Genomic DNA, 14,033 nt, shown 5'->3' with positions numbered 1-14,033 from the left:
TCCTGGTCCCCTTCAGGAGTTTGTGAAGGACGGGTGGGGGGAAATTCTTTTAAAGATGTTTATTTTTTTTCCCCCAAGGATCTTCTTGGCTACTTTATTTGTTTCTCGATCAAGAATTCTTTTATAAAGATCAAGAATGGGAAAGAGTTGTATCAAGATAAACGCCTCCCCCCAAAACCTAATATTTTATAGTACACGTACAAGGTATATTACAGTTTTGAAAGTTCCCGTTTTCGTATTATGCATCTTAAAATAGATAACTCTCCTGTACATGCAGGCCCAGATGTTGGTCTGATTACCCTAGATAATAAAGATATGTATTTCTTAAGTTCAATCTGGACAAGATTCAGAGAAGACTAAGGAAAACCAAAGGTATGGAACAATTGCCATGTTACTAATGACTAGAACAGGATCCTTGATCAAGGAGGGAAGAAGTTGGTGGAGCAGTGTGTGATGGAAGCCTCGAAAAAAATCATGTTAGTGTGCAGACTGAAGAGACAGACCCATCACCTTACTGTTCAGTGTGTCAAGTTAACACATGAAGCTTCCAGTTGTCAAATTCAAAACCAAAGGACCTTTAGCAACTGAGACATCATGCAGTAATGACATATAAAGAAAAATCTTTATATGAAGATATTAGTGCTGATTTGGAAGGACTCTGAGCTTTGTTCGCCAGAGAATGTTCTGAGGAAATGTCACTACATGCTTGTCGTCTTAAATACGTTCTTTCTTAGGTATTTGTTGTCAGGCCCAGGACAGCAAGTTCAGACAGTGACCCAGGATAAACAAAAGGTGTAGCTGTTCTGGTGGTATAGAAAGATTTATATGGAAGAGATTAATCTTTTTATTGGATTTAGGAAGCCTACAGCAATTATTTCAACTATTAAGGTCATTTACAAAGTGATAACAGGGGCATTCCAAACATTAATCTAGCACAGGCGCGTGAGCCTTGCACTATCCTGTGCTGTTGTCTTAAGCTAAATAAAGTAAAAACATGGATAATAAGCAGAGGCAAATCAAGTTATAAGGAAACTGGGTAATTAAAGCTGTTTTCTTTTAATTTTAGCTAGATCTTCTGAAACTGCTTGTACCATTCGTTCTGTAGCTTTCTTCAAAATGTTCGCTGTGTGTATGGCATGATCCAGAGTAGAACTTAAAATCTGTTGGGAATAATAAAGTATAGCCTTGTTAATACTGAAGGCAAATGTTCACATAGGTATAGAATAGAAAGTGATGTTTAAGGTTTTATGTAGCATTTTCACTCTGAATACACGTTGAGAAGTAAAAATTCGGAGTCATGTGATACACTGTTCCAGGATTCAAGTTGGACGAACCTGTTATTTATTTCTCTCTTTGTGTAATCCTTTGAACTGAGGGATATTTACACCTTTCTAAAGTAGCAGCCCCAGTGTGATGTATGTTTGTAGTATTGAGGAGGCTTTCTTTTGGATTTGATAGTGGTTTGTGTGGCTAGGATGACATTCTTTGTTTCAGTATATGAAACATAATTCCAGAGGTAAGATCCAGGGCTCCTTTTCTGTTCCTTTCACCATTTATACAGAGACTAAGTTGCATAAAAAGTCTTTAATGTACTCATATGAAGTAATATACTAATATTATAAGCTAAAACACTTGGTTTTTTAACTTCCTCCTGTCTTGTCCTCAAATGGACTAGAATTGCTTAGATTGTAATAATCAACTTGCTAAGAATCGGATGTTCAGCAGTGCTGTGGAGACATACACTTCCCCGAGATAGTTGCGTGGCTTTTTAATTTTTCACTCTAAAGTCTTACATTTGCATTGGAATCGTTGGCATTTCTGTTTCTGATGTTGATTGCAGATTTGCTTCGGGCAGACTTCTTGCTGGGTAAGTATTGATGTGAAAGGATAACTTTATCATAGGTGCTTGAATAGCAGGTTTTGGCAGCCTCAAAGTTTTGCCTAAAGATAAGATATAAAGAATAAAATACAAACCATTTTAGTTAGCAAAAGAAGTTCCACTCTATGAATTAAATATATACAGCTTGATAGCATACGCAGTTGCAAGTTAATTTTAGAGTGAGGAAAAATTTTCATTTAATTGTCCATCATAATTTGTTACGTCTGTATTGCAGTAAGACAAAACTTTCCAGGATGCAGAATCAGGAAATCTCTTACAATAGTAAATTCTTGGTGCTGTAACCTTCTCTTACAGGGTGGTCGGTACCATTGATTCTCAAGGGCAGCTGCTGTGCTGCCAGGCCGTTACTGCTATTGAGTAATTCTGCCAAAAACTATGGCAACAAAACTTGTCAGAGTGTTAGTCTAGTCTGTGCTATAGTTAAGAATCCATTTTACTTCTCAGACTCCCAGTGTAACTTCATGTTAACAACAATTAAAAGTAGGACTGTTACTTAATAAAGAAATAGTTGGTAGCAAACAGAATTGCTTATTAAATAATACAGACTTGCTTTTGAATCCGTGAATGGGAACAGCACCTTAATATTAAGTGAGATTTTTTAAAAAAAAATAAATTATTTTTTTCACTAAATGTGTCAGCTAAAGAAGTCAAGAGGTTGACTCTTCATTAAATTTGACTGAAGAACTACTATAAGATTTATTTACACTTGCTTTTAGGGTAAAGATTTTAATTTCATTATTGAGTAAATTTCTAATATACAGCATGCACAACAAAAGAGAAAACATTCCTCCTGCTTATGCTACTGCTGAGTTTTTTCCATGCTGAATCTCCAACAATGGCATTTTCTGTTTACTACATACAGTTATTGGTACAGTTTACCTTTCAGAAAGTCTGTTTACAAGTTCACGTGGCTGCTTATTTTTTTGAGCCTTTTGAATGGAGATTCTCTTCTGTGAATAAGCTGGAGTTGTTGAGGCCATGTTTAAAACAAAAGCCAAAAAAATGTCATTTCATATGTATTTAACATTTTTCTCTATTTAGCATAAATAAAAATAATCAAGTAACTATCGCTGCTGAATAAAACTTCTATGCATTTAAGATTTTTTGCAAACGAGGACAGATTGACCTTTCTGAGTTTGCTGTTAAATTTAGTTCTATGACAAATGATATGCAGATTTATATTCTTTTTCTTACAGTGAAAGACTGCAGGGGGAAGCGTAGAATAATCAGACTCTCATAGTCCTAATAATTGCGTGAATACTACTTTGATTTATAGTTTTATGGTGTGTGTATATATATAGAGAGAGAAGTAGATAATTTATGCTTTCTTGCCACTGTTGAAAAATCCTATTTTTCTGCATGTAATTTCTTTCTACAGTAGAGGAGTCTGAGATAAGTAACTTTCAAAGCTAAATGTTCAATAATTTATTTTTTTTTAATTAGAGTTGCCTTGATTTTGCTGTATGTCACACAATTTGAGTGTAGAGCTGGAATTTTCTTTAGTATACTTGTTTACGCTGCATTAGGTAACAGCTAGGACTAAAAAAGCCGGCACAGTAATGCCCAATTTTAATGTTCTTCCATGTGGCTCTGCAAAATGAGATGTTCTTGTCATAAATGAAATATGGAAAGGACTCCTCTCATAAAGAACCAGAGAAGATTAAAGCTCTGATGCATGGGGATTAAGCTTGGCTAGGTGTGTTAAAGTTGCATTTGGGGATCTTGCTCTACAAGATCTGTACCCATCCACTGTTTAGCTGCAGTGCTACTGATGGCTTATACTAAATTAAATTTGGCCTGATATATGTGCAGTGTGGCTTTCAGCCCCTTAAAACCTAGCCTGTGATTGGTAATTATTTCAGTAACACATCATACTTACAGGTTGAACCAGAATGTTTATCTCTACGTAGAACACAAGACTGAACAGGCTCTTTGTAATTCCTGAGTTTAAATTGATCTCTGCTTCCTCTAGGACATCTGCATCTAAGTCCTGAAAACAAAGACATGTTGTTTAGAAAAACAAAAACTATAAACAAGAATATTTTTGTTTAGATTTTAATGTTTTTGCAATCATTATACCTTTTGTCTCTCCACATAATCTTGTATTGAATGTTTTGTAACTTTCAGTCTCACCATTCACAAGTTCCTCATGTTGTGAATCATAAGAATCATAGGCTGAGATGTCTTCTGAATTACTGCCTGAAATTCCAAAAATATGTTAAAAATGCCTGAAATACTAGAAATTTTGGCCTGTGTACCTAGATAATTATTTGGCTTTCAGCACCATAATTTCTGAGCCCTTTGCTGTCATTAACATTACTGCAATTTGAAGTACTTTCGTCCATTTACAGGTGGGCATTGAGCTTCAAAGATTGGCTTTCAGCCCTCACTATAAGCCTCAAATGTAGATTTTCTTTTTTTTTTTTTTTTTTTGTGGTGGTTGTTTTCAGTCCCAGAACTGTTTTGGGTTTTTTTTGTGTGTGTTTTTTTTTTTTTTTTTTTTTTTTAAAAAATCAGCTCTCCATCTCCCTGTCCTTAGATTCTTGTTTTGCAGGTTAACATTCCAACAAGTCGAAGTGGTAAAAAAAACGTGGAGCCCAAGAGGAATGTGACAAGAGAATTTGGGAGGACCTAGTACAGCACTGGTTTAGCTATTGCACAAACCAGTACTAGCAATAATGTCCCCCGTGTATGGTATTAAAGTGAAAGGATATCACAGAGAAGCCAAGGACAAAAGATAGATCAAAGGTAAGAATAACCTACGTATTCAGACTTGAAACAATCTAGGACAGCCTGTGCTGGGTACTAACAGCTTCAAAGTATTCTGCAGGGGAAAGATAAAATTGGGATGCCCAAAGAGAAACAAATGCTGACAGATACTTAGTGAACCTCCAAGACCTGAGTCTTGGATGACTTGACAGCTGACTTAATTAGCTCACAGTAGCCTGTGTAGGCTCTGGTGTGGATCTGGTGAAATTATGTAATTAGGGGTTGGACTAGGGAAGGAGAATATTTCCAGTCCGTGCCAACCTTGAACAGTTAAAAGATGTAGGAAAACTTTTTTCCTTTGTTTTCATGCAGAATAAAAAAGTTGAATCAAGAAATTGAAAAGTGGAATTACTGATACGAGATGTTTCAATCACCAAATTTGCATCCTTCTAGGACTTGAAATAAATGCACATGATAAGAAGAAAAAGCAAAATCAAGGCATTGTGTGCACAGCATTGTTACGCTTTTGAAAATGTTAGTAGTAGTAGTAGTTGGAAACTTATCTAAGTAGGGTGAATTAGAATTTCAGAGTAACTCAGGTTGGATAGGGGTTCTGGAGGTCGTTTGGCCCAATCCCCTCTCAAAGCAGGACGAACTTAAATGAAGTTGCTTAGGTCCCTGTCCTAAGTTTTTAATACGTCTGAGGATGGAGATGCTACAGCCTCTCTAGGGAAAACTGTTTCAATGTTTGACTAGACCCATAGTTAAAACTCTCTTGCTCATATCTAACTGGAAATTCTGTTGCAGCTTGTCTGTTGCCTCTTGGTCTGTCACTGAGACTTCCAAAGTGAACTTGACTTGGTGTCCTCTTTAGTCCCCTTTTCATTCTTAGTGTCTTGTGCTAAGCAGTAACATCTATTAAAACTACAAAACAATTTTCACGCTGCTGAGATGCAACAGGAATGTATTTCTTAACAGGATACAATAGTAAGTGTAAGCTCAGTTCTGACCTTCGTATGCCATCACTACTTACTCAAGTTGGTATCTGATAAATCAGTTGGTTTTCTCTGAATGAAGAATGAGCATGTTCCAGTTTTCTTTTCCTGGATGTTTGTGTTTCTTTGAGCATGAAAACAGAATGATATCTTAATTGTACCTTAATACCTTTATGACAAGCCTTATGAGCATATTATATTAATGTTTGAACATTTCTTATTTGAGGAAAAAGCAGATTTACTCATAGAAAGAACTCTACCTGCATCAATTATCTGGAAAGGTGGTAGGTAGAAGCTTAAATTAAAATTTAACCCAATGCGAAATAATGACTCCTTTAGTTAAAGGACACATTCTGACAAAAGGACTCTGACTTACCAGAGCTGTTAAACATGCTTAAAAGTAGAGGTCTTGAGAATCACATCTTTAAATAACAAAGTTTTGTGAAATCGTATGTATTTATATATGCATTTACATATGTTCCATCAAAATTGGTGGACAGCCAGCTTAACATGAGCCAGCAGTGTGCCCAGGTGGCCAAGAAGGCCAACAGCATCCTGGCCTGTATCAGGAATAGCGTGGCCAGCAGGAGTAGGGAAGTGATTGTGCCTCTGTACTCGGCCCTGGTGAGGCCTCACCTCGAGTGCTGTGTTCAGTTCTGGGCCCCTCACTACAGGAAGGACATTGAGCTGCTGGAGCGTGTCCAGAGGAGAGCCACCAAGCTGGTGAGGGGTCTAGAGAACAAGTCATATGAGGAGAGGCTGAGGGAACTGGGCATGTTTAGTTTGGAGAAGAGGAGGCTGAGGGGAGACCTCATTGCCCTCTACAACTACCTGACAGGAGGTTGCAGAGAGGTGGGTGTTGGCCTCTTCTCCCAAGTGAATAATGACAGGACCAGAGGAAATGGTCTGAAGTTGCAGCAGGGGAGGTTTAGATTAGATATTAGGAAGAATTACTTTACTGCTAGAGTGGTCAGGCACTGGGACAGCCTGCCCAGGGAGGTGGTGGAGTCGCCATCCCTGGAGGTATTTAGGAAACGTGTAGACATGGCACTTCAGGGCATGCTCTAGTGCCCGAGATTGTTGGTCTGTGTCTGTTTGTGGGTGGGTGTGGTGTGTGGTTGTGGGTGTTTTGTTTTGGTGTTTGGTTTTTGTTGTTGTTGGTTTTTTGGGTTTTTTTTTTTGTTGGTTGGACTCGATCTCAAAGGTCCCTTCCAACTAAGAAGATTCTGTGATTCTGTGAAAATATTGTCAATAGTAAGGATGATATGGTTTCTTAGGAACTTTGAGCTATTAAGGTTTTAATTTTACTGCTTTTGGATAATTAGAAGAATGTTTGAGATGTACCTTCTGGCAGAACAAGAACAAAGTTGTTTGCCTTATTTGACATATGTATTTTCAGCTTAAGGCATACAGTATCAACAGATTTATTTGGAAAATTTTCCACCCATTCATGAAAACAATGATCAGAAGATTGAGCTAACTTTCTTTAAAGGACGGGGGGGGGGGAAGGTAGCTAGGGGAGTTTTACTAGGTAAATAATATCTACTCTGTAAAATAATCTGAGAGCATATTTATATGAATATTACTGTGTTCTACACTGCATGTATTACATGATCTAGCTTTGGATAGATTTAATTTGCCAAAATTTCAAACTCAAAAATAACCCATGTGGAATTCTTTCATCACACTGACATCTCTGTAAATGAAACTTTACAATTTGACCCCTATACTTGAAATACATGCAGGTAAGTCAATATGGTCTCCTTGCAGGCCTACCAGATTAGCTGACGACAATGATAATTGTAAATATTTCTTATTGCTGAAGACTTTGCATCCCAATTTGGGATGCTGACGTGTATTGCTAAATAGTGAACAAAGAGAAAGCCTCTTCTCTTATCACGATATTAAAAATTCTCTGCCATTTAAGCACTATAAACCTTGTACTGGTCCCTTGAGGTGGGCGACTTTGTAATATGAAATAATCCCCTCTCTAATAAAATTGATGGGAGTTTTCCCATTTCTCTGGTGGTCTGGCATATTGCATACCTTGTGTGATGAAATTTGAAACCGGTGATAAACTTGAAATCAGATCATCCTTTCACTTTATATGTATTAAAGATGTTATTCAGTGTTTCATGCAGAGTCCAGTATAGAGACGTATCAGTGTACATGCATGTATCTCTTAGCTGTAGAAAACCACATCTATGACTAGCCAAAATATGCAATACAATTACCCTTTCATACTTTCTTCATCAGCATTACATTTTTGCATTAGTGTACCCTGACGATGGGATGCAAGACCTTCAGCAGCATATTTTTCCTCAGGTGAAATGAATCTCTGTTGCATCCAGAAGGCAAAACAAATTTATATATGATTGTTTATATTACTGTGTACATATCAAACATGATACAGTGGCATCATTTGTACATCACTTCTATATTGCTTTTGGTTGCCATCAACTCTGCAATTTGATCTATTTACAGTTCTAATTGTGGAGCAGACTGGACAAAATATGAACAGTTTTTTGTCTGTGAAGTTGGAATTCAAGATAGGTTTTCATGTTACTTAGAGAAGGATTAGCATAGATTAATTATTTTCTCTCAATGCCTTAAAACTAAATATTTTTGTAGGTAAGCAACTGTCTGTAGGTTTTTGCTTTCTGAACAAATAATAAAGGCAGGGTAGTAAACACAGTTAAGTCTTCCCTGAGAGAAGCCAACTTCATCACTAGTTTCAAAAAATGTTTGAGAGTCTTTCCTTGAGGAATTTATCCTTTGGAAACCAATTCAGCAATGTTAAGATATGCTGTAGTATCTCAAAAGCAGAGCCATTATGCTGTGCAAAGACTGAAGAGAAAAATGTTGTGTGATCTCAAATATGAATAAGATAATCTAAATGAAAAAAAAAAAGTGAGCATGGAAACAGATCTCATACCATTAGGTTGGAAGAATGCTTGTTTGTTAGCAGACCTCCTTCTCCCACGCATTCTGGTTCTCTTCTGGAAGTTGATTCAGCTCTCTTCTGTAACCTTAATTGGTTAAGGAGAAACCATTTATTTTATTTTCTAATCTCATTGAGATGATTTTACACCTAATAAATACTCCCCAGGAGGGCAGGGGTGGTATCTAGAATTGTTTCACAAAGTTTTGATGGCTAAATATAAATGTCTGGATGCCTCCCTTTTCTTCTTTAATTAAAAATTCCACACAAATATTGGCAAATAATTTTTTTACTGGCACTGTACTTTGACTAGTCATTCATATCTTGAATTTGTGTGGCTGCAATGAATTTTAAACAGAGGTATGATTTAACTCCTAGTGAAACTGATGGCAGTGTTTTAGGCTTCAGGAAGTACTTTGAGGTCCATAAGACCCGGAAAGGTAAGAATACCAGGCTGGAAGGAATTCTTCGTTATGTAGTTATAGAATTCTGTAAAAGTTTTATTCTGGAAATACTCATGTTGCTTTCAGAGATTCCAGACATCACAATTTTTTGTAGTCAACGAATAGTTTTAGGTAATGTTTTTTTTATAAAGACTTCAATATTTGTTTCGAAGTTTTCACTTACATATGAAGACAAAGATTGCACTTGTTGCCTTCTAAAGAAGATTGATTTGTCTGTGGGATTAGATCAGTCGTTTGATTTTTTTCTTCCTCGTTGTTCTTGTGAAGAAATGCAGTCTCAATACCTCTTTCTGGAGGATCAGCAATGCTTGAAACGACTGAGCTCTGTACAAAAGTAACCACAGGATAGATACTTGTAGTATGTGATCATTGCATTGCAAGTACATGACTTCTACCAACCAGCATTTTCTGAGTATTTCTAACTTGGGATTCAGAGAAAGATGTTTTCTTAAACATGGATTATGAAAACATTTGGTGGTACTTATCTGTAGATTTGTATAAGGCCCTAAGATTTATTTTTTGTCCTGGTGCATTTATGATCCAGGACACAGTATGATCGTACTCAGCAGTAAATTCAATTTTCTATAGCATAGTAATGTTTGGTCTTCTAGTAATTCTGCATCTTAAGAACCTTGGGCAAACCAAGTAATGTTTCTTCCAACTAAACAATAGTGATTAACTCCCCAAAACAAAGACAGCTTTGTAAAAGTCAAAGTAGCTGCTCTTATTTTCTTATTCTGAAATAAATGCTTTTGAAGCTGGGACTGAGAATATTCAGTGTAGCTGTGCTTTTATACTTAGGTTTCTGTTATAACTATTGAAATACTATGAAGTTAATATTTCATAGGTTAAAAAAAAAAAAAACCAAAACATTTTCTTTCAAGTAACATGGTATCTAAAAGTGTCATGCTCTTATTAGAGGAGAACATACAATTGTACAACACCACCAAGGTTCTTGAAACTTGCGTTAATAAAAAATAATGTAGTCTTTAAATAGTAAAACTCTCTGAGTTACCTCACAAAGAGAATAGGATGAATGGGCAGATTCATAGGAAGTGAGCAGAGATGACAAGTTGCATTTGCTGTCATCAGTTTGTTCTTGGATGTCTTCAAGCAGCGTGCCAAGCCTAAATATTTCCCCTTCCACCTTTCTAAACCAAATTGCAATACACAGTTATTGAAACCTGTATAAACCAGTATTTTCTTTCTTATTATGATAACCATACTGGGCACTGCAGTATGATTCCCATAGGAAATAAATGGGGTTCACTGAGTCCCTTTTAAGAACTTGAATTAATCAATTGGATATCCTAATTATAATTACGATACGTAAAGCCCAAGATGAATTTTGACAAATCACTTCTAGCTTACCACGTGTAACGTTAAGATAATGTTTTCACTTCAGAAAAATTCCAACGGGTAAATGAAGTAATGGTTCTAAGACATTCAAAAAATGGAAAATATACTGATGTACTACTTAGCACTGATCTAACCTTTCAGGGTCAAACTCTCCAACGTTGATCGGCTTGTCCTTGTAGTTCTGCAGCTGTAAATTACGGTGCTTTTCTCTAGCTGTTAAGTAATTCCTTTCCAAAGCATCAAGGTATCGTTTCAATTGCTTTAATGCCTTCAGCAGTAAGAAATAATTGAATAGCAAATGTCATTATAATTTACCGAGCCATGGTGATAGCTACTTACGCTGTGTAAGCCACATGCTATTTGCAGTGTTGTTGGTAAAATTTTGCTGCTGCTCTGAATTGGAACAGGACTGTGTCCTGTAAGTCCACCTAATACTGTGCTGCTCTACTATGCAAAAGTAAAATATTTAAACCATGACTTCTGAACAGACACCTTACAAAATTTATAACGTATGTGGCAACTTAACGCCTTTCACTAATAGTTTTGAGTTGTAATTCTTAAAACAGATTTAAGAATTCAGCCACCTACTGAACACCTTCATTTTTGCCTCTTAAAGTCATAATTTGTCTGAGATGGAGAAAAAGAGAGTATTTTTAGATGTCTGTTTGAGGCAAACATGGAGTATCTTGTCAGAAAAGATGTAGTGCATCTACAGCCATTTAAAGTGCATTTCAGATAACCGAAAATACATAATTTACCAGATAGTTGTCTTGTAAAAGGAATGTCTCTTGGGTTGTATGCTTAGAGAAGTCTTCCACCTTCAAGACAAAATATTATATTTTTTATTTGGCATTTAAAAATGAATATGCTAAATGAATATAGAACTTGAGCATATTGAAACAGAACTCTTTACTTTCTTTATCAGTTGATCTGTCTGATCCTTTAGTATTTGAGACATCTTTTCTCCTAGTGTTAGTTCTGGCAGTAAATTAGAAGGATTTAGACAATGTGCTTCTACTGTACCAGCTGCTGGTAATGCTGACGCTGTTGTTCCATACTGTAATCCTACATAATACAAAATAAGATCAATCAATTGGAATTTCTGATCAGAAGTGCTATCAAATTACATAAGTCAGTTACATAGTTACTGTAATCTTATTTACTTGCTTTAGACAAACCACATGTAGATTGTATAGGGATAGGAGCCTGTAATGTAAAGACTTCAGAGGATGTCCCAGTGTCTCCAGAGTAAATGTCAATGCTGGCATTTGGAAAATCTGACTGAGGAAGTATCTGTTAAAATGAGAACTTTGGTTATAGAAACAATGTATAGAACACTTGTGGAAATAAACACAAAATTCAGAAATAACTCAAAATACAGAGGACAAGTTGTTAATATTAATGAAACATTTATTATATCAAGACCGTATCATTTTATGTTTTTATAGTTTAATATACGTGTAGTGTCTCATTGTATAACTACTTAAATATTGCAACTCTACATTGGGAAAATCTAATAGAGGATTTGTATAAATAGGAAGTACAATGTGAAGGTAAAGAAATAGTTTTGGGGAATATTCATGGTCCCAGGGATAAAGGAGAATGAATTAAAAAAGAAAAATAAAATCTTTTTTGGGATATTTACCTTAGGATTCAGTCTCAGCTGGTCTATATGATTCTGGGTGTCAGCATGCTGTGTCTGCATCTCATTTGCAGCCAAGGAAATAATAGGGAGAACTATTAAAACTTGTTACATCTCAAACAATTTACTAAGATATAAATCTAGGAATGGACTTCAGCATCTGTATGGCTCTGAATGAACTCCATGGCAGGGCATGAAATTGAAAAGTAATTAGCTAATTACTAACAAACTTTAGAAGAAATTTACCACAAAAAGAGAAATATTGTTGTCAAACAAATCCTTTAAAAAGAACTGACTTGCCAATAAATAGCAGTATAAACAGTTGAAGAGTGTTAAGATTTGAAAGAAGGCAAAAATGTCTTTACCATAAAGACAGGCACAGTATGAAAATATAGTTGTAAGAAAAACTTTCAGTTTAATACTTTTGGTGAATTTGAACATTTACATGTAATACTAGAAATAACAATTTATACTGAATTTCCTAATTATTTGATAGAATGCCTTATAATTGCAAATTATACTCCAGAGCATCATTAAGTATTTGGTAATGAAAGTTTCATACAAAATCAGTCCCACAAAATGTTATTTCTGAAAGCAGTTGTTGACTGAAGTGATCTACTTGCTGATACCCATGGACTGCCTGCATGAACTAGTCACGTTAGATTTTACTGGAGGCAGAGTATCATCTTATGTTAAACATCACTCAAAGAAGTGTTATGAATTTCTTAAAGCATCTTAATTACCTCTAGCTGTTGCAACAGTTTTGGAATGCTCATTTCTTCTCGATTCTCTACTTCAGTAGAATTGAAATAATTCTTATTTTCTAGAATGTTGTTCCCAGTTACTGATTTACTTAAGAAAATAGAGAAGGATTTTGTTCTTTCAGTTGTAGGAACTGATTTTATGTTGTCACTTCTTTCTGGTACTTTAACTTCTGAAGCAACTTTGGAGAAGTCAGGAAGGCAACAGTGAGCTTGACCTTGGCTATATTTGAGATCGTGATGTGTAGCTGTTTTCTTAAACAGGTCTCTGTCGTCTTTCATGTTTTGAAAGAGGTGTGTATCTTCATTCTCATTAATCAGTTGTGAATTATCTTGTCTGTACCCACACTTACCAGTAGAAGAAATAGGTTTCTTTGAAACACATCTATTTTCATTTAGTGAATTTTGATTTTTATCACCAGTGTTTACTTCCTTGTGCTTTTCTAAATGATATTCTTCCAAGTTAGTTGCCCATTGTTTGTGCGCTGAAGGGCCTTTGACATGTTCTGAAGGCTCAGGTTTGTTCACAGTGTCACTGATACTTTCAGTAAAGGATATCTCTGGTATTGTCTCACATTCAATTAGCTGGCATGTGCTTATTAACTCTCCATTAGAAAAATGACGCAAAAGGATATCGGACATTTTTGAGTGAGTTAGATGTTCTTTGGTGTCTGGTTTACTAAAACTGCCAACAGGTAATTCCTTTCTAAAGGAAGCTTCACTTCCAGGCATTTCAACTGAAATTCCTGTTGTTCCTATGGTGCTTCTGTGGTGACTGGAGAATTCTTCACGTTGTGGATGTGTTTCACAATTTGCTGTTGCTTTTGTGGTTTTGTTATCTTCAGAACAGGCTAAGTTTAAAATACCAGAAATAACTTTTGTACAAGGACAGTCATTCAAATTATCTGAATTACTGTATTTACAGGTTATTCCTACGTCTCCATCATAAGGTAAGTCATCTTGTTCCTCATCAGTTGCATCTGTGATACAGCCTAATTCATCTGAAAATGAACTATTCATTTGGGTTTTCATCCAGTTTGACAGTTTGCACTTTTTCATACTGTGTCCAGTTAATGTAGAATATGAGTGCCATTGCTTCTCCAGTTTCAGTTTTGGATAGACCTTTTACTATTGCATGGATCAAAATCTGTAATGTATGAGTAATAATTATTTTATACTTAAATACATTTGAGAATAAGATCTACTTTTGTCTTATACCTACTGTAGGTTTTTCAGACCCACCCCCCTGATGTGGATGTTTT

The 14,033-nt window shown here is 35.8% G+C and overlaps 1 protein-coding gene across 1 annotated transcript; it reads right to left on the bottom strand.

Annotated features, from left to right (window-relative positions):
- Positions 1-827: 827 nt before the first annotated feature.
- On the bottom strand, positions 828-13,830 carry AKNAD1 (AKNA domain containing 1). Its single transcript, XM_074152367.1, has 15 exons — positions 12,754-13,830; positions 11,532-11,661; positions 11,282-11,433; positions 11,127-11,186; positions 10,503-10,636; positions 10,025-10,160; positions 9,173-9,333; positions 8,540-8,633; positions 7,839-7,942; positions 5,643-5,728; positions 3,980-4,099; positions 3,780-3,890; positions 2,780-2,861; positions 1,794-1,941; positions 828-1,160 (listed from the first exon to the last, which is right to left on the bottom strand). The coding sequence occupies exons 1-15, from the start codon at positions 13,828-13,830 to the stop codon at positions 1,041-1,043; spliced, it is 2,715 nt and encodes a 904-aa protein (XP_074008468.1). The 3' UTR covers positions 828-1,040.
- Between the last annotated feature and the right edge of the window lie 203 nt (positions 13,831-14,033).

Source organism: Numenius arquata, chromosome 8 (assembly GCF_964106895.1).
Source record: "Numenius arquata chromosome 8, bNumArq3.hap1.1, whole genome shotgun sequence".
NCBI lineage: Eukaryota > Metazoa > Chordata > Aves > Charadriiformes > Scolopacidae > Numenius > Numenius arquata.
The sequence above is the reverse complement of the archived record's forward strand: the minus strand, read 5'-3'. Positions and strand labels throughout refer to the sequence as shown.